Source organism: Anolis carolinensis, chromosome 1 (assembly GCF_035594765.1).
Source record: "Anolis carolinensis isolate JA03-04 chromosome 1, rAnoCar3.1.pri, whole genome shotgun sequence".
In the NCBI taxonomy this organism is placed as follows: domain Eukaryota; kingdom Metazoa; phylum Chordata; class Lepidosauria; order Squamata; family Dactyloidae; genus Anolis; species Anolis carolinensis.
In genome coordinates this window covers 185994495-186016299 of record NC_085841.1, presented here as the reverse complement: position 1 = coordinate 186016299, position 21805 = coordinate 185994495, and the positions used below count along the sequence as shown (strand labels likewise).

The following is a 21805-nucleotide window of genomic DNA, read 5'->3' as shown; positions in this document are numbered from 1 at the left end:
GTATTTTACAATAAGGTAAGCTATGAGAGCAGGGAAGGATGAGTGGTTCAGTGAGTGAGTAAGTATGGTACAACAGATGCTATTTTACTGAATAGAGAACATGTCAAGCTTGAAACAGGAGAGTGATAAACGACAGAGAGTGAGGATCAGGATTTGAAGATGAATCTGAAAGTGGGAAGTGCTCCCAGTGGGTATGGTTGCAGGAGAGAGCAAGTAGGGATTTAGATTAGAAGTACAATATGTTGTGATCTGTTAAAATGTAGTAAGAATTTGAAACCACAAGAATATATGAGCACACTTTTAGTCAAGTTATTTAATAAAATCCATTTGTTCAAGCATGTTTGTTTTCTTGGCCTAGCCAGTAAGAGCTTTGTGAAAGCAGGAAAGAAGGAAAGATGTTTATTAAAGTAAAATATGTAGAAGCTATGTAATTTTTTTAAGTATTTTCTTGCTCTTGAGAAGTGGACTTGGGAAGAGAGGCTATAGCAAGCTCTAATTCCCTTCATCTTGTCTTAGTACCTTTGCTTTATTAGGATTTATGGGATATGTTGCATAATGTTAGAAAGGTAACACATTCCCCAGTTGTGCTTTAGCAGTTACTAATTGAAATGTTGTGGGGTTTTTTTCTCCCCATTTGCCTGAAGCAGAGTTAGGCAACCTGGTGCCCTCCACATACTTTGAACAACTACCACAACCCCTAACATGGTCAAGCTGGTTGAGGTTGAGGGGAACCCAGAACATCTGCAGTTTCCAGGCTGCCTCCTTCTGGTTTAAACAGTCTGTTACTCAACTAAAAGCCAAAACAAGACTTTTACAATATGGCTAAGCATATCAAAATTCTCAACAATATTAGGAAATAAATTTTGCTTTGTCAAGAGATGCACTGCAGCACAGGGAAGACGTAACACTCTCGCTGCTTCTATTGGGCCCAGGCTTTCTCAGAGAAATAGTGTACACAACTATGTAATTAAAGTTACAAGACAACATTCCCTTCACCAATCCAGAGAAGTGATCTCAGTTAAAATGTGGACTTAGTGTACAGTGAAAAATGCATAGTTGATTTCCTGAGGGTTACAGAAGGATTCTACGGAAGAAAACTAACTAGTTCCTTCTTCAGAATTGTTCAGTGATAAAATGGAGAGACTATTTCCACCTCAAAATACAAGCAGAAAGCAGAACAACAAGAGGAGCAGGGGTAGTAAAACACTAAACAGGCATCCTGTTCAAAAGAGATTCTCAATTTATACAATGTTCTATCATCACTGTATGCTGACTTTTCCCAGCTCCTGCTCCCTAACATTCCCATATAGAAATGGCAACGTATTTTAAGAGCCCGTCGTAATTCTATTTCACTGATGCCCACCTAATCATGTGGCTGACTGCCATACAGAATTATCTTCTCAGCCACAATATACACAGGCTCTGTTCAGATCATTAAATCCCAAGGGAATTAGCCAGGATATTTATGAGCTCAATGTAAAGGGAAAGGCCCTGTTGCTGCAGCTGTGTCACTCCCCTTTCCATCAGTGGCAAAACAAATGGAGAAACTGCAAATGGCCACAGCAGACGGTGGGCTATAGTTAATGGCAAGACAGGTATGATTTTTTTTCCTGTTCAGCGCGAAAAAACAAAATGTACAAGCCAAAGGCCATGACAAAAAGGTACAAATATAGGCTGCACAGAATAGTACCCTAAAACAAACAGGAAGCAAACAATTTGATTGCGCTGATGCTCAGCTTCAAGAATGTAATGCTAGTATCTTTGTTAAGAACAAGGACAGAAATAATGTAATCCTTCCGATGTCGTTGGTCTGCAATTGCCAGCATTCCTCAAAATGCTGTCCCCAAACCCCTGGAGAGTCACCTGATTTCCACCCCTGAAAAAAGAACTGTACATCATTTTACAGTTCAATGTGATTTTGCACATTGGCATTTGATAAAGAGCATAGCAAAACATGTCAATTTATCCAGTAGTTACATTAAAAGCACTATACCTCACATAATAAAACTGCAAAAGGAAGGTAACATTGGCCAACACACATTTCAGTGCCTCAGATGTTAGACCTGTTTCTGGGTACATTTGACCTGCTGATTCCAAAAACAGCACCAATTTCCCCCTATCAGCTTTTGAGATACAAAACATATGCCATACACCAGTCTTCATCTGCTCACCCATAGAAAATCATATTAACAATATCAAAGAAACTAGCATTGATGTGGTCTATCCAATGCAATTTTCCAAATCAGTGCTCCAAATAGCCCCAGGAACAAGCCTAAAAAGCAAGATGCCAATTTTTTTTGCTGTTGTTGGGCTCTGTAATGAACACCTGCTAACAGTTTCTTTTCTTACAAATTAGCAACAGATACAGATGTCTGCATTTGAGCCATTCTTTGGTTATTCTGGAATCCTGGATGAGAGAGGAGACTGCCTGCGACTAGGATTCAGAATAAGCAAGGAAGGAGGGGGTGCTTCACAGGACTGAAAAATGCTGGTATGGCCTGGCTACCCACAAAGCAAAAGGATAAAGAAGACTGGCTTTCAATTGCTATGTTCCATTGCAAAACATTCCTATAGCATTATGTAACACCATTTTTGTTCCTGGGTTATAAATGTCATTTCCGAATTGGTTCTAGTATAAAAACATGGAAAAAGTTTATTAAACTGCAAAAACTTTGTTTTTGCGGGACCATCCTGCAGCACATTCTGCTATCGTTTTTCAAAAATTATCTCATAGAGTCTCAACCAATTCAACATAGTTTGTGGCAGCCACAAAAAATGAAGTTTCTGGAATAGAACAACTACAGTACTTTCAAATACATACCACACAATTAAACAGGAAATAACAGTTTCAAATCAGGAACAGAAATCTTTTCAAATTTTGTTACATAGTGTAATTGCATACTATCACTTGACAAAACTTTTAATTCATAGAATAGTGCTTGGATGAAAAGTAAGAACTATTGTACTAAATCCATGCCAAAGGCACAGATACGTCTTTGCCTCTACTGCAACTCTGTCTTATAATTTCCAGCCAGCCTACCTTTCTCCAAGTAGGTCCTCGGTGCCCAGGGGGGATCCTCTTCAGCATAAGGATCACTATATTCCACCACAGCTGCTTCTTCCTCTTCGTAATCTTCTGGAGGGGGTGGTGGAGGGGGAGATTCATCAAAGACTGGTTCATCTACAGGGGGCGGAGGTGGAGGAGTCTCCGAAACTAGAGAAGAACCAAAACAATTCTATAGTTTAAATGCCTACATGGCACATTCCATGGACGAGGGCTTTGAAAAAATGTCCTTGGCCATTGGAGGAGTGGGAAAGAAAATTTAGATGACACCTTTTTTTACACCTCAGGGAGAGAAAACCAGAACTCTAATGCTCCTTCAGCTCCTATCACTCTTCCCATAGTCAGTCTGTGACACCGTATTTTACTGGAGATATGACATTTTACTCTTACTTTTGCTAGTCTTTCCATTTATAGCTCTAAGTGACACTGGACTCCAATTACCATTGGTCTCTCAATGACAGGTCTTGATGGAAACTGTAGTTCAACATCATCCATACCCCAGCATGGGATTGAGGACAAAAATACATCACCCTATTCCTATATGAAAAAAAAAACTTACTAAACAGGCAACGAACAAAAACGCAGCCATGTTTGGTATAGTGTGGGCAAGGAGATAAATCAATACCAGATCACCTGTCACCCACACTCATAATCATCACTTACAGTTAGCACGCACAGATGAGTTTAAAGTAAGATCCCAAAATATAGCAACTCTAAAGAAATCACATAATAATGTGAACTTACTATTTTCCTGAACTCTGGCCACAAATCCCATCAGTGGTAACTGAGGAGTAACCTGTAGAATAGAGGGAGGGGGTGGTGCAAGAGATACTGCAGAGAAGGACAATAAAAAAGAGACATTTCTGATTAGGAACATATTGAGCCAAAAAGTGAAGGGAGGAATGGAATTAAATAAAGTAAATAAATACTTTCTTAAAGGGTAATTACTTCCTACCGATGCAAGTTTCTAATTAAGTACAAAAGAGACTATTGAAAGGAGAAACTGTAACTGGTAAACTTAAAATAGCAACAAATTCAATGACAACACAGAAACTTGCTTTAACTAGTTTTAATAATACTGATGTTTCTTTGGAAGTTAAGCTACAGTCTGTTTCTGCAACAGACAGAGATCAAGTTTATGTGAAACATTCCCCTATTGTGATTACAAAACAATATTCACAAAACAATTCCATCTGAATCACAGACATTATTGGCTATTTGGGAAAATAATTTGATGTCGCATATTAGTCTTAAATCCATCCCCCCCCCCCAATCCAAATGATTTCTGTATCATCTCTATTATGGCTGCCAAAACCTTTTAGTTTACAAAATCCATTATTTCAAGATATAGAGGGAAACCAAACAATTCTTCTTTCTAATCTTGGTTAGAAAAACGAAGGAAAAGGACTTTGAATGCTCAGGGTGGCTCTGAGCATATGGAAAGCTATGAATAGAGTGGCTTTAATGAACTGTAGTATACCATTGTTTAAATGAGTGTTTAAAAGAATGCAAGTGTAGATTTTTGTGCACAGTTTTGACAGAAAATGAAAAAGAACTGTTCTATGTGAGAACATTCAGCATGGATTTGTGAAGGGAAGAAAAATTGTGGATTCAATAAAAAATGTAGTAATTGCAATGAATCATGCAAATTCGAATAAGGAAAAAAATGGGAATTCTCAAATTGGATATTTACAAAGCATTTGATAAAGTCAATCACAATTATCTGTTAAGATTATGTCAACAGTTGAATATGGGGAAAAACTTTTGCAAAACACTGCAACAATTGTACAGCAACTGTAAAGCAAAAATAAGGGTGAATACTGGAAGGGCGGGAGAAATACCAATTTTAAATGGTACAAAACAAGGTTGTCCATTATCCCACACTTTATTTGTAATAGCGATAGAAATGCTAGCTGAAAGTATCAGGAATAGTACCAATTGGACAGGGTACAAAATAGAAAAGGAAGGAGGACAAAAGGAAGAAATAAGGCTTAATTTCTTTGCCGATGATGCAATGATTATTACAAGCCAACCGTTAATTATGGTAAAAGATATGAATAAAAATTGGAAGAATTTAAGAATATATCAGGACTATTAGTTAATATCAAAAAGTCAGAGATACTATGTCTTAATACCCCACCAAGGGAACAACTGGAGATTAGGAAAATATCAGGGTTAAGATTAGGATTAAAGAAGTTGAAATACTTAGGAGTATGGATATATAAAAACCCAAAGAGTATAGTCAAGGGGAATTATAAACAAAAATGGAAAGTACAGTAGAGTCTCACTTATCCAACATAAACGGGCCGGAAGAACGTTGGATAAGCGAATATGTTGGATAATGAGGAGGGATTAAGGAAAAGCCTATTAAACATCAAATTAGGTTATGATTTTACAAATTAAGCACCAAAACATCATGTTATACAACAAATTTGACAGAAAACGTAGTTTGATACGCAGTAATGTTATGTTGTAATTACTGTATTTACGAATTTAGCACCAAAATATCACGATGTATTGAAAACATTGACTACAAAAATGCGTTGGATAATCCAAAACGTTGGATAAGTGAGTGTTGGATAAGTGAGACTCTACTGTAATAGAGAAACAATTTAAGAATTGGGAAGGGAAAACATTAACAAGAGTGGACAGAATAAAGGCACTAAAAATGTTTATAATACCAAAATTGATATATTTATTTCAAACATTACCGAACACAGTAGATAGGAAGACACTAAAGACATGGGGCAGGAGAATATGAAAATGGGCAGTCGGAAGAAAAAGGCCCAAAACAAGGGACAAATGGTTAAATGCAAAAGAGGAAGAGGGAGACTGGGGGATTCCAAATTTAGAAGTCTACCAACGATGCGTTTCAAATCCAAAGATTGTTGGAAATACAGTACACTAAAAAAATGGGCAAATATGGAGAAGATAATAAATAATACTAAAGAAAAAGAAATAATATTTAGGGAATGGAGTAGGAGAGAAGAAGCAGAATTTAAGGAACCTTTTAAAGGAACAATAAAAGTGTGGGTTGAGGGGGGGAAGAAAGAAGAAGCTAAGTCCAGGTAATGAGAATAAGATGGCAACTAGATGGCAAATTAATTACAATAATAACAAAATTATAGGCAGAACATTGAGATCAATTGAAAGTAGAGGGAAAAGATTAGTGGAGGATTTGTATACAGTAGATGGAGACCCTGTAGAACAAAAAGAAATTCAGAATTGGATAGGATCAGGGAATTGGATTCAAAGCTGGGCTATAAGACAGAAAATTTTTAGACTGAGAGAAAAAATTAGAGAACAGGACAGTCCATTTGAGAAAGTGATTACGAAATGTTTGAGACACGAAAGGAAGGTGGCAGGAGATCTGTATGAACAAATTATAATGGTAAAAGAAGAAATAATAGAGGAAATTTTCCAAACATGGAGAATGGACATGGAAATTGAGAGGGAAGATATACAAAGGGAAATAAGTAATATAGCAAAAGAAAAGTAGAATGTATTAAGGGAAGCAAGAAGGAAAATGTTACAAAAATGGTACAGAAGTCCTGCACAACTTTCACGTTTTTCACCAGGGATGAAAGATAGGTGTTGGCACGGCTGTGAACAAAGAGGGGTGTTTAATCATATGATATGGGAGTGCAATCGAGTGCAAAAATACTGGAGAATGATTGAAGAAGAAATCAATAGAATGCTAAATCTACAAATAGTAATAGTTAATAGAAATGTACTACATGCAAGAATAACGGAAGCGAAGAATATACAAAAAGAAAAAATTGTTGACAAATTAGTAACATGTGCACAAATTGCTTTAGTGAGGGGTTGGAAAGATAAAACAAAATGGACTCTGACAAATTGGTATAAGTAGATAGTTGATATGTTAAATGTTGAAATCACAAATTGCAAATGGAATAATTTAGATAAAATTGAAAAGACTGCAATAATCAAGGGGATGTGGGAACCAGTTAGGAACTATTTAGAGAATGTACTAAGATGTGGAGTGGAAAAATTAAGATTGAGATTGATATTTCAAATGTAACTTCTGTAGTTTGTTGTATAAAGTGTATGTACAAGGAGGGGAGAGTGGGAGGGTGGGAGTGGGATAAAATGACAAAACAACAATAAAAACAAATTTTAAAAAAAGAGAACATTCAGCAAGTGCAATATTTAAAGACCAAAGCACTGCCCTTAGGCCAATGAAGTCCTATATTCACAGGCACATGCTCATTTGTTTTTCAACATCAAAATGTAGTTTTCAGTCCCAATGTTGGAATGCTAACAGTGTACATACTCCAAAATCCATTTTGCTTTCCCGAACAAGAAGAGGGTAAAAATGATCTGTTACCAAAAGATCAGCCTACAAAATGTCCCTTCACCTTTCTGAATGCATATTCTCATGAGCATTTTCTCCTCATGTTCTCTCAATGAAAAATTAACTGCCCCATTTCCAAAAGACATTTCTTGCTACCCTTATCCTGCCAATTTTTTCATGTTCTGGTACCACATCAATTTGGTTGTCCTCAGCAGCCCTCTCCCTACAATGCGGCTTTATTGGGAGCTCTGTTACTCCTATTCTGGAAAGGACCCAAGGGCCTCTCTGCCATTCTCTTTGAGCAACTACAACTCTAATTTCCAGGCTTCTATTTATCATTTGCTACAAGGAAAGATACTTCCTTTGGAAATATAGCTGCCAAGAAAATGTTATCTTTAAATCAATACTTTCTTTTCGAATAGACAGATGGAATTAGTTCTGTGTGGGTGTGAAGCCAGATTCAAAAACCAACTTCAAGCTCAATCAACAGCCTCTGCTATTCTATAAGCTCTCAGGCCTATCTGTAGTTCTATGCTACTACTATATTTACTCAAGTCTAATATGCAATGAAATCCATTGTGTACCTCAATTTTCAAAACCAAAAAACAATTTGCTGCAAATGTACAGCAGGGCAAAAGGTGCATTCTTCATAATTTGGAGAAAAAAGGTGTGCAGTGGTTGTCTGCTTAGAATTTCTTCTTAAAATCAAGTGTTAGAACAATAAAAAAGCAATGGAAAGGAAAACCTTAGAATGCATCTATGCTATAGAATGAATCCACTTTAACTGTCCTGGATCAATGATATTGAGTTACGGGCCTATAGTTTTACAAGGTCTTAAGCTTTCTCTGCCAAAGAGTGCTGATCCCGCACCAAACTACAAATCCCAGGATTGCATAGCATTGAGCCATGGCCATTAAATAAGAGATGATGTCCCTCAAATAGGAACTTCAGGTGCTCCTGAACAGCTTTCCCCTTGGCTTTGGCTCAGCACTAAGATTACCGTATTATGCGAATCAAATGCACACCCAAATTTTGGGGGCAAGGTAAGTGAGCCAAAAAGGTGAGCATTAGATTTGAGTAAATACGGTATAATAATTATTTCAAGTAGGCTTCTCAGGCTTAGGTTTCATGAACAAGGGAGGTCATAAACCTATCCCTTTAGACTGCAAGGAATAGTTCACATCAGGGAATATTTCCCTATGAAACAACAGGGCTGGGCTTTAGCAAAGCTGGCTAATCACCAGCAGCAATAGATCTCTACTGACCGAAAGGTTGGCAGTTCAAAGCCCGGGTTGGGGTGGGCACTCCACCTTCAGCCTAGCTCACTGTCCACCTAAGCAGTTTCAAAACAGCTGTGAGTAGAGAAATTAGGCACCACACAAGCGGGGAGGTATTTTACAGCATCATACCAGAAATGCCTGCGATCAAAGAACAAGAGGAAAGTTTGTGATCAACCGTCATAGCAGTTGGAGTGACAGCACCCCAGTGGCCGGAATCGAGCACAACCTCCAGGACGTCGAAGTTGGAAAAATGCTGACATAATACTTCTATCTGCTGTCAGTCCTGTATGTCTAATGGCATTAAATGTTTGCCGTGTATATGTTCTGTGATCCACCCTGAGTTCCCTTCGGGGTGAGAAGGGTGGAATATAAATGCTGTAAGTAAAATAAATAAATGTATGCACTGAAAGCTAGCTTGCCTGAATTTTCTACATTCAGGTGTGAGTTTGGACACTGAAGAGCACAAGAGGTGTGATGTTACATAACACATCAATCACACCATTTATAAAAAATAAATGAAAAGAAGTGGTAAGTCCAAGCACAAACTGTATCACATCATATGCTATTTGCTAAGAACTAGGTGCCATAATAGACATCTAACACACAGAAGCACAACCATAAGCTCTGCACGATCAGAGCAAGCCATCTATTTAAGCAAGACGCAGAAGTTAAAACAACATTATAAGGTCCTACTGGGTTAGGCTCTTCTTGCAGCTTTGTTATTGGCTGGAGAATGACACCAGGTTCTGCACACTTAGTGCAAATGGCTAAGCACAGATATCCTTCCAAAATTCTTTTTTTGTGAGTATATCACTGAATATACTATGGGAAATTAAGCCTTCTGTAGAAATTATGCAGACTTACAACAGTATAAACTTTACAGTGGAAAAACAACAAGCAAACAAAAAATAAAACGTATTAGGTTATGGTATAACCACATGCAAACAACGCCACAACACTGGCATCTTTCTTGGAAGAAAGGAGTAGTGAATTCTGTTATGGTCCATCTTACCTGGGTTCTGGCTATAAAAGGGTCCTCCATTCACTTGGTTTTGAAGGCTGTTCTGTGAAGTGATGGAGGGGGGACGCCTGTAGGGCAGGGAGCCCCCTATTGTTGGCGGGGTATGTCGTGTAGCCGGTCTATTCATGCTATAGAACTGAACAGTATGGCCTGTTTTGAAAGAAGAAAACATTCAGGGGCAAGGAAAAGAATGCCTTGAAACTGAAGGTTGTATTTCCAAGTGAGATTTGCCTCACTTTCTGAAAACTCTGCCACAAGTATTTAAGCCTGTTCAGATGACAACTCAGTGACTCAATATGAACACAAAAAGTGTCCAAATTATAACAAAACATTGCAAAACAGGCATGCTAGGCAGGAAAATGTGAATTGCACTTGAAATGAAACTGAAAAGAGGGCATGCTTGAAGATGATGAATGGTAGCATATCATATAGCAAGAGTGAGGGTCACAAAATTGATTCTTTTAGCTCTGAAAGAAGTTGACCAAACACGGAACAAGTATATAATGTATGTGGTGCCTGATTTTTCAGGCTAACTAGCATGAGAAAACATAATGAAGAACTGTGGTCATCAGCTCAGCCACAATGTTAAATGAAAAAGCCCACTTGTTTAGTGGAGAAAATCAGAAATTGCAGAATAACAGAGAGAAAGGAATTCATGGATGAACCAGTCCCAAGCTGCCCCAGGTTTGAATATACTTCAGCAATCACGAGCACAAAATTTTTCATGCAAGGTTACTGACCAGGCTTAGTCACTACAGCTGACCCATTTTTGGAGATAGTCAGACCCTCCCTATCCAGATTTCCCCCTTCACTTTCAAATCCAAGAGCAGCGTTATGGTTACGTCCCCCTGATAATAGGAACACTTTTCACAGAGGCCAGTGAAATAAGTATGAGAAATCAATTTGGCTAGCACCTAATTGGTTCCTTCCTGTAAGTATTTAAACATTGTACAGTGTTCCCTCACTACTTCGTGGTTCACTTTTCGCGGATTCGCTGTTTTGTGGTTTTTCAATCTATATATATAAGAGTGATGGCATCAGGGCAGCGGACAAAACAACAAAACTACAGGCCCCCCAACCTTGAAATTTGACAACACAACCCATCATTCACGGCTCTAGGTTGATACAACAAAAAGAAAAGAAAAATAAAGTCCTAATTACAGGGAGAGGAATAATAGTTTTTATCCAATTGCTGCAGGTTAGAAGACTAAGCTCCGCCCACTGGGTCTCCTAGCAACCTCCTCAGCCCAGGGGACAGGCACAGTTAGGCCTCACTTAGGCCTCTTCCACAGATTATCAGATTTTAACTGGATTATATGGCAGTGTAGACTCAAGGCCCTTCCACACAGCTATATAACCCATTTATAATCTTATATCATCTGCTTTGAACTGGATTATCTTGACTCCACACTGCCATATAATCCACTTCAGTGTGCATACTAAACATAAAGACAACCATACAACAGACATTCAATACCACCACTACCTCAACAATTTCTCACCAACACCACCAGACAACACCACAGCAACGCGTGGCTGGGCACAACTAGTAAATTCTAAAGGACTATTATAAATCATAAAAAATTACAATTTACAGCCTAAGGAAGGGAGGAAGGAGAAGCCAAAGGGAGAGAAAAGGAGCCCAAACGGCAACAGGGGGAGAAGGAGGCGATTTATCAACACACGTCTGGTTGATAAAGAGTGTATAACTACTAAAATAATGTATAAATATTAAAATAAATATAGTGTCCCTACTTCATGAATTTTCACTTATTGCGGGCAGTCCTGGAACCTAACTCCCGCGATAAGTGAGGGAACACTGTATATACTTAACATTTCAAGATTCATCACCAAGCTTCACAGTCTCTCAAAACTGTCACATGAATATCTGACACATTCAGTCCAAGCCACATTCCTACAAAACACTGAATGTAAATATTTGGGGGCTCCTATGTATATGTTACTCAAACTAGTGAACAGCTGTCAGAATAACTGTTAGGAACAGTTACTTATTTTCAAAAACATACCTGTAGCCCATACATGGAGATACAAAAACTTAAACTATATGATAACATAAGGGGCACACCCCATACATTTTAGACTAAACTAATGAGCAATATTTGCCTTTTCACAGGCTTTGTTCGTCAAAATGCCATTTGCCAGTTTAGCTAGATTTAGCTTTCATTTCACTAAATACTGAATTAAAAATGAACACTCCGATTCTTCAAAAGCTACTGGTCCAGTGTGATGTGTCAGACACAGATTTTTTGCTAAGTATACCATGCCATAAACCTCTCGCCAAAGAACACTGTTTCCCCAGAAATGACATCAACTCAAAGAACCTGTGAGACCCGAATGTTAGAAAACAAAATCTCTTTCTGTCGATAGAAAAAACCTATAACTTTCAGATTCATCAAAGCTTTGATATTCTGATCATCCTTAGGCATCTGCATCTTGACTCCGGTGGTTTTGGAGAGCAGGTGGGACTCACCTGCAGAAGGAGCGGAAGAGGCAGCAGGGGGAGTTGGAGAGGTGAAGCCATCGGCCAGGGGTTGAGCCCCTGCAGCAGTAGTGGCAGCAGCATCTGGGGCAGCAGAGGATGGGACGGTAGCAGGAGTGAGAGCAGTGGGAGCAGGGACAGAAGTAGCAGGAAGGGGAGAAGTGCCAGCCGAGCTGGCAGGGGCTAGTGAAAAGAGGGGGGAGAGCGGGGGTTAATAGGGGGGTTAATAATCACGCCGGTCCAGGTTAGCAAGGATTAGAAAAGCCTTTTGAGTATTTTTGTTAGATGATCTATCAATTATGTACATTCCAGTAATAAAATATGCTAGGAGAAGGATTAGAAGAATGATGTTTATTTGGACAAAAAGGTGTGCAGCAAACAAGAGACAAAGAAAGAAAACCGGAAACACAAACACACTTCGCTCATAAACTGCAAATCTAAATCACTCACATGGGTAAATCCCGTATTATTCTATGTAAAATAAGCCAGCAGAAATCAATGAGGCTTCATTTAGTTATGGCAAACCAGTTTCCATGTTTCAAAGATTTGGCTCAAATGTTGATTTAGCCCCTAATATTTATCTCATGATTTAGATTCTACACTTTAGGGCAAACGTAACTTTTAAGACATTCTCTCCCTTCAGTTGTTATACCTTATTTTACTTTGTGCCCTGCCTTGCTACCCTTTTTCTCTTCCCAAAAAAGGCTTCTCTGCCATTTCTGGAAGCCCCTAGGAGTGACAATCTTTCACATTACAGGGGACACAAAATACCTATTTCTCAAAACAAGAAGCAGATTCCCAATAACCTACAGATTTGGGGGTTCTAGAAGTTGATTCTAGTGCACACAGCACCTGGAAAGAGTCAGAGGCAGAAACCTGACTTCTAGACCTATTATAATTTCTTGTGCTTGTTTGTTTTTCAAAAATATACATTTATATCAAACAGAAAATGGCATACATTCTTTGTTTTAAAATCAGAACTTCTTTTTCAATGTCACTGTCTTTTGTTGAATGTATAAAGACAACACAAAGACAAAATCTGCTGAAATGGAGTGACACAAATGTCTCTATTTCTACAATTAATGCAGACAATAATCTTTAAACATGTAGAAACATAGTTCAGCATGCCTCTTGTTTTAATCCTTAACATATTTTGTGGAATTCTAGGAAAAGTGAACGTTAAGTGACAACCTGCACTGTTGTATTGATTATTATCTCACTGTACTCTAAAAAATTAGAATGGAATTATTGATAATTTTGGCATCCTGTATTCCTTCATTCTGTGATTCAATGACATAACAATTTTCAAAACAGTGTCAATAATTTTTAACACTCATAATTCTGATGTTGTTCATATAAAGAATGGATGAGCAACTGGTGCTCCAGATTATTTTTGGCCACCATTTTGAGATATTATGGCAGTTCAAAAAACTCTGGAGCACAAAACTATTCATCCCAGCTTTAGAGGATAATTCATTTCTCCAAACATTGGTGGGAGGGCACCTGCACCTGATAATCTGCTGCACCAATTACCATTTTCTGCAATTGGGGAGAAAAATGAAGATTCTACATAAGCCTGAACTTTCTATTTGCACAAAAGTTCTCTACCCAGATCCACCGTAAAGTCCATGGATTAATGTGATATATATGTACAATGGTCTCTGCTGCACAAATCCAGTGTCTCTTCCCCGATAGAAGACGATGTACGACTAGAAATCTTGGTATGCAACCTTATCAGTCCAAATCATAGAGTTGGAAGAGATTACAAGTGCCACCCAGTTTAAAACTTTTAGTTTTTGTTAAAAAAAACAAAAAGAAACATTTTGTGTAAATATTTGGCCAATATACTTTTCTTTCTATTCTTTGAATGGCAACTTCCATTTCTCCTCAAAGATGCACAAGGATAGTAAAAACAAGACTTTAAACAATTGTTAGAAGCATATGAAGAAATATAAAACATTCATTTACCTCCCGGGTTAGCACAAGGCTGAAAAAAGATGACCAAACTGAAGCAACAGTCACTTACCATACAGGTTCATTTTTCTGAGGAATAGAGGAGTCCTCTACACAAAGTGGGTTATCCTTGGCCTCTCCCAGAAGAGAGGCATGAGTCATATATAATAAGTTTATTATATGCTTTATTGGTACAGATCTTTGCTGAGGACTCCTTCACATAGGCACATTTTTTTCTTTCTTACCTTCCACATGATTGTTCTGTTTCTGGACAAATTAAGGATTACCCACTTTATGTGAATTGGTTTTCTGAACCTTTCACAGAATATATGCATTTTCATAGCAATGACTAATTACTAAAATAAATAACATTCATCACCCTAAACCCCAGAGTGAGCTCTATTCCCCATTTACCTGGATACACACTGGGTGGGGATGGAGTAGGGACAGCAATAGGAACCCCCACACTCCCACTTCCACTGTTCTCTCGACTGCTGCTCCTACTGCTGGGGTGGCTCCCTCCACTGCTCCCGCTGCTGCTGAAGAAATCAAAACCACCAAGATATCTATATTCCATTCAGTGCGAATCTCAGCAAAACAGCCTTACAATAAAAAGCTTGCTGTATCTGCAACTTGAGAACCAAAAATGACACTTTCCTAAACGCATTTGTTCATGTCTAAGCAAAAACTGAGCAGTAACATTGCCTAATAAATTTTAGGAAACTGTCCCTAGGAGGTTCCATGAGCACTAGCAATATGGCTCTTGGGCGAAAAAAGGACCAACCTCTGTAGAAAGCTGGTTTTACTTCTTGTCTTCCCAGTAGAAATGCAAGCACAACACAGCATACAGGATAACAGAAAGAAATCTCGACAATATGCTTTTCTCTTCCCCTCCCCCACCCTTTCCCCCAATTTCCACAGGCAAGTCATTTTACCAGGGCCATTTTAAAACTATTCTAAGATTTCTGGTAGTCTAGGAGGAAATGAAATCACTCATGTTTCCTGTAACTAACTGAACTATCTCATGCTTCAATTTTTCTACATTTTTGCAGGCAACAAAATCAGCACAAAAATCTCTGGTTTCAAAACATTTATTTTATAAATAGGAGCCTCACTACTCCCATTGGCAGGTGCCACATTTTTTAAAATGCATGTCCAATTTAAACAAAAAAACCCTCTAAAAATAAAAACCAGGTGCGTCAGAATAGACAGGTCAATAATGAAACTGAATGAGATGCATGATATATCAAAGACCTTATTTTTCCTGTTGCACAAGTCCTTGGGTCAAGTGTATACATATTGCTTCTGAACAAACTTTTCATAGACAAACCATTACACACTGTACAACGTATACTATAAGCAGAGTGATTTCCCTTAGACTCCCAATGGATTTCCCAGGAAATCACATGAACCTATGAAGGTCTAAGTGAGGGATGGGGGTTAAAAGCAGATGGCTATACACTGTGTTGCGGGTCTTAATTACTGTTAATATTTGGCGCAGGAGCAGACTGAATACCTGTAAGTGCGATTCCTCTGATTCACAGAAGCTGTTCTAACAGGGCTCTGCTGCGAGGGAGCCATATTACGGGTTGGGCTAGGTACATAGTCATTTGGTACCACTGGAGGACGCACTGGCTCCAGTGTGCGATAGGGAGAGTGGCGCCTACACAAGAAAAACATATACGTATGGAAGCAATTTCAGACAATGAAATACACCAAAGACCTTGGGGCAAGGCTGTGTATAATTCCTGTTCACTGAAAGGTTTGAAAATGCATAGGGCAGAACCCAGTCCAGTGCCGGTGCAGCACCGGAGGAGGATCCCCTTAGGCTCAAGACAGTCCAATATTCCCCTGCTGGTGTACGTGCAATTGGTGCACAAGGATCTGTGCACACCTCCTGCAACCTCATCCAGCCCCTTCTCCCTTACATCGCGAAATGAGCTGTCTTTTGGTATGCACGTAATCTGTACTGAGCAGAAAAGGTGAGCTGGATAAAGATGCAGAAAGCATGCACAGAGCAACCATTTTCTCTTGCTGGCCTAGCTGTGACATATCTGCCATGCTTCTGCACGTATGTAAAGAGGGATGTAAAAAGGGAGGCAGGAGTCCACTGAGTCTATAAGACCCTTCCCCATCCTAACACCATGTCCTCGGTGCATCTAACTTGACCTGCTGACTTTTTTTTCTATTCATGTTCTATAGGTTATTCAGGTCAGCTAGTTATTTCAGGTATACAACAGAAAACAGGGCCTATACTATAAACAAAACATAAATGTCTCCTGCAGAAATTTACTTGGCTTATTGCCTTCTCTTGGCTATAGTATGAACATGTTATCTGCTTACTAAGTACAGAAAAAAAAGACATATCCAAATCCCACAATGCCATTTTTAACAACTTACGAGACACCAGGCAATAGCAACAGTAATACATGATTTCTATTTGCTCCCTTGGCATCTTCCCCATCCACCTTTTGGCAAACATAAAAGTGTACTTACCCAATGGTCCCTTTCCCTGACATTGGTGGGCTGGGTGGTTTCTGGGTGGGAGGTGTGGTACGAGGGAGACCACCCATTTTCATATTCTGTGTACTAACCTGCATGAAAAGCAATGGGAAGAAAAACAGACCATCCTGAAACTTCAAGGAAACAATAAGGATGAAACAAGATTCCTTCACCAACTGATTTATGTTTTTCATATTTACTACTGTATTATTTTATTCACAAACTTAAAAGAGGCACATTATTTTAAAATACTATATTTTAATTACTTATATACCAATTCTGCTATTCTCAAAGTTATTAGATACATGCAAAGAACATATGGTTATATGGTGTATTTAAGAGGTGTTCTGATTGCATGTGCTTTTAGGCCAGAGCACAGAAAATATTTCAGGGTTATCCAAACAAGCATGTTCATTTGGCTGCACTCTACATCCACTTACCTGCAGTAAGGCATACTAAACTTTCCACGCCCTCCCCCAAAATGTGGAACACTCAGCTCAGTGCAGGACCACTTCTCTGATTATAATTCTAGCAAAGGAACTTTATTAAGTGTATTTTCAGGAGGAAACCGCATTGAGTCTACTTGGGTTTATTGCATGTAAATGGATACAGACTGAAGCCTATGTGTACATTGGAAACACATAATTGGATTACATATGTATTGACATGTGAGTATGAAAGACAAATAGGGGGTTTCAACTGGCCAGATCCACATGCCTAAGAGCTATTTGTGGCTGAGATTTCCTGCCACCTAAAGCATTGGACAGTTAGTACAAGTTAGTCACAGAATAATATAAGAAGTGCCCCTCCAAGCAATTATGAACTGACTTGCAGAAAACCACTCATTTCTTCATTTAGAGATTTACAAAGAATTTCACCAGATATACCTACCACAGAGAACAAGATCTTAAGTATCTGAAGCTCTTTTAAAATAAGCACAATAGAAACCAAAGAATGGGAATTATAAAAACCAATGATTCCTGAAATACAATTAATCTAGTATCTCCATTTCTGATGAGAAGAGGGTGAAAATACTTTGCCAAGCTTCAGTGAATCTCTCTTATTCTGCTGAAAGTAGCGGGTCTGTTCCGAAGCAACAGAAGCATGTATTAGAGTGGGACACATCAGTGCTGTTGTACCAATGGCATCCATTGTCCTTGCCAAGTAAGAGCACATTCATTTTCATTTGGTAGAGTTCCTTCCAGTGCCTCTCTCTCTACAAAGTTTATAGGAGCTACAATGACCAGCATGCATCCACCAAAGTCATTTCTCATATGACAGCTGCAGGCTAGTTGCTTTCTAAACCAAGAATGGAAGAGCTTGTTCTGTCTGCTACATGCCAGATTCATCTTCAGACAGCGTTACCATGGTTCATACTGTTGCAATAAGAAAGGAGAACAAAACAGGGAAGGGGCAAAAATGCCAGTGTCTGCTAAAAGTTGCTGCAAATCATTACTAAAGCAACCTATTTAGCCTTTGAACCTTAAACTAAATAGCCTAATGTTGCTGAAAATAAAGATATTTAAGATATTTATATATTATGATGCTTTAGATCTGCATTAAAGGCTTTTACAAATCAGCATCATTCTTAAGATATGCAATTTTACTTACAACAATCTGATCAAATTAGCTTGACCTTAAAAAAGTGTGTGTAAGAGAGAAAGAGATGATCTTCCTAGTATTTATTGTCAGAAATGATAATTTCACCAGCAGGTAGTAATCTATTTTATTGATCAGTTTTACGAGATGCTGATTGCAGTGCTGCAAATATGGGGAGTGAATAATGGCATGTGTTATGCTGATCACCATCAATGTGAATTGATCTAAGAAAAAAAATCTTGTTTACAATCATATAAATCACAAACAAGCGAGACCGTAATGTCTTGGCATTTACATATGGGATCTACACCCCAATTTCCAGTCCAAATTTAGAATGGACTCACTGCAGCACTATAACATTCAGCAATGGGGTTAGTGGTTCTACTCTAGTTTAGACTTTGGCCAGAAAGAGTTTGCTATTGCCATCGCTCAAATTAACAAATTGAGCCAACTTAGATTCATATCTCAGCTTACTTATGGGACCTTGAAAAAACTACTAAATTGTACCCTTTCATTTAAAAAACAACTGGTCAACCTAAAATATCCACAAGTTTTATGGAATATCATGGGTTCCAGACCTTATTTTATTTTATTTTATTAAAGAACACTTCTGTAGGTGTTAGGATCATGAGAAAAAGTCCCTGGAAGAATAGCTTTCAAACTAACATTAACATATACTGAAAAAGTGTAACATTAAAGTTATGAAATCATGCAGTTTTCACTTGTAATGCTACCTCTGTAAGATCCAAGCTAAAGCCAATTTAAAGTTTGAAAAATAAACTCTCTGCATGACTGAATCAATACAGATTCTATTTGGAAAACTATCCAAAACCTTGGACAGTTTAAGTTAGGGACCAAAACAAAAAATGGGCTAATTAAAATACTTTGGAACAATCTGTAAAGAGCTTTAGAATGGAAATCTTAATGATATGAGAACTGCACCATTCAAATATATAATGTATATACATGTCATGGCATATGCGCTTAACTTGAAGCATATGTTTTGACTATTCAATCTCAGGTACATAAAACAAACTATGATTAGTTAAAGATCCTCAACTCATGCAAACAAGAGTAGAAGGTCCGTGAAGTTGTTTGAAGCGTGACTGTGGACACTATAACCATGTGGTTCTCAAACTTTAGATCTCTATGTGTTTGCTACTTCAACCCTTAGAAGTCTCTTAGCCAATCTAGCCAATGGTCTGGGATACTAGCAGCAAGAGTTCAAAATATCTGAAGGACCAAATAACAACTAGGCTATTCCATCAAAAGAATCTCCACTAGCATTACAGAACATAAACAATCCCACAGGTGTCTCAGGCTGCAATAAACTACATCTAATATATTTACCATCTCATTTCAATTCCAGAGGACTATTCAACTATCTCTGTTTTGTCTGTGGGAATTGGGTTCATTGAGAATTGATCTACTCCTACAGACAATGGAAACTTCTTTTTTAAAACTCAAATTTCATATGTTATTTGTATTATGGCATAGAGTTGTAGACCACCAACAGTACTACCTTTTTGAGGTGGTGGGACTGCATGCTCCTGTGAGGTAAGAGGCTATGCAGTAGTGGTCCTAGACAAAGAAAGCTTGGGAAAAGAAACTTAGGCAAAACTCCAACTTAGCAGAAGTTGATCAGACAATATTCAATTACCTGCATAGTCACACCTCAACCAAGTAAGAAAGTTTCACTATGATAACATGCATTTTCTAACTGGGGGAAGGTAGAGGAGCCATTTCATAGTCCATCGGGGGGGGGGGGGGACCTGTGAGGTGCTCAAGAAGTACTTGTCTTACAGTTTTGTAGCTGGGAGAGAGAAAAAACATACTTCCTGGAAATTTAACAGGGCAGTGACTCCACTTTTGCTCACAAGTACTGGCCAGCAGTCATGAGGGTGCGATCTGGCATTGGGAAACTGGTATTTGAGGGCAGGCGTAATATAGTGCAGCAGAACTGCAGTGGAGGAACATTAATCTCTACTTGCAAATAGTAGGATCTCAGCCTAAATAACCATACAGATGATATCTCAACTACAACACCTAACAAGACAATGCACTCTTGTAACCTGTATATGATAGAGCGCTCGGTGACTGCATTAGACTGATTGCATCCTAAAATACAGGAAGCCATAGGAAACCAGGAGTGTCTGGGCTACATGAAATCTGTAATACATTTCCTTATTTATACCCTGCCCTTCTCACCCCATACTGCAGTGCCAAGGGAAAGCAGGACAGCCATGTGAACTGCAGACTCAACTGTTTTCACTACCCCAAAGTGCAGAACTGCTCCAGAACTTTGGTGAAGCTCCAGAGCATCCCCATACTTTGTGTAACACAGGGCAAAAACAGGTTAAGCAGCCTTGTCCCATGTTGCCGGCAAGAAAACTCCAGGTGGGTGTCACAGAGGTGATGTTCGCCGATGAAAAAATGCCTTTGGTTCTGCCCTGGACATACAGCTATCATCCAAACTTTGAAACAATTCCATTTTAATACAGGAACAATACAATTCATAATTTGTAAGCTCTGTAGAAAAAAAAACCTTTCAAATGCAGTCTAGGAAACACAGTTGTCACATAATATGATATAGTACATTCTAGTCTCAAAAGATATCTTAGCAAAAGCATGAGTAAAGCAATGAACGTATTTCTGTTGAAAGGCTCCTGAAAACCTGAGATGAATGTGACACAGCTGCTCTACAGGCTGACAGATATGTAAGTCAACATCCTATTGTCCACTACCTTTAGTATTAACTCATATTTTAGTCTGACAATAAACATAGAAAGCTTGAGAGTGTCTGCCTAGCTGGGGCCCCATCTACACTGCCATATAATGCATTTGAAAATGCATTTTATGGTCACCATAGACTCATATAATGTAGTTCAAATGAAGTTAAACTGCATTATATGAGTCAACACTGAACATATAATGCAGGTTTATATTGTATTATATGGCAGTGCAGATGGGGTCTCGGATATTTGTTCCATTCTACAATTCTGCTAAAACCAAACTAACATGGATTGCAGGTATTGCTCAACTGGTGCAGAAGCTGGAAACAGCTACTCAATAATGTAAAAGGGGGGCATGCCTCAATTTACTGGTGATTTTTCAAGATAGGGAATGCTTGCAAACTCAAGTACCATTCAAAAAGTTAGCCAATTCACATCATACAACAGACAAAAAGATTGTTACAGAGGGGGAGATCTAAGAATAAACTTCTATCTTATTTTTTTATGAAAACTGATGAACTTTGTTAATTATTCAGATGATGCATGTTGTATGCATCATTGTACCAAAAAGGCTTAAAGGAAGTTGTTTAAGATTGTATAATTCCCACACCTTGTGAAAAATTAACATTCTCCCCATATGTAACAGTCTGAAGAAGAAGAATGACATCAGTCCTGTCGTTTCTTACCTTAAATCTAAGCAACCACTTAATGCATAAATGAAGCAAATAAAAGAGGTAAGAAAGAAAAGCATTGAAAAGTTAGTTGAAACTTCAGGATATGGGGAGAGAAGGGGAGAAAAGAAGTTAAGCATTTAGCATCAACAAAATAATGTATCAGTA

General features: G+C 38.4%; 1 protein-coding gene across 15 annotated transcripts in view; it reads right to left on the bottom strand.

Annotated features, from left to right (window-relative positions):
* The window catches only part of abi2 (abl interactor 2), a 72264-nt gene that overhangs the window by 8404 nt on the left and 42055 nt on the right, over window positions 1–21805 (bottom strand). Inside the window, exons 4-11 of one of the 15 annotated variants that reach the window (XM_062962152.1) lie at window positions 21653–21670; window positions 16630–16727; window positions 15650–15796; window positions 14548–14669; window positions 12172–12363; window positions 9672–9830; window positions 3809–3895; window positions 3041–3214 (exon numbers count right to left, since the gene is read on the bottom strand). In XM_062962152.1, coding sequence (XP_062818222.1) covers window positions 3041–3214; window positions 3809–3895; window positions 9672–9830; window positions 12172–12363; window positions 14548–14669; window positions 15650–15796; window positions 16630–16727; window positions 21653–21670 — 997 coding nt within the window. Of the gene's footprint in view, window positions 1–3040; window positions 3215–3808; window positions 3896–9671; window positions 9831–12171; window positions 12364–14547; window positions 14673–15649; window positions 15797–16629; window positions 16728–21652; window positions 21671–21805 lie in introns of all 15 variants that reach the window. The other 14 variants (XM_008114953.3, XM_062962191.1, XM_008114954.3 and 11 more) reach the window with 14 other exon arrangements.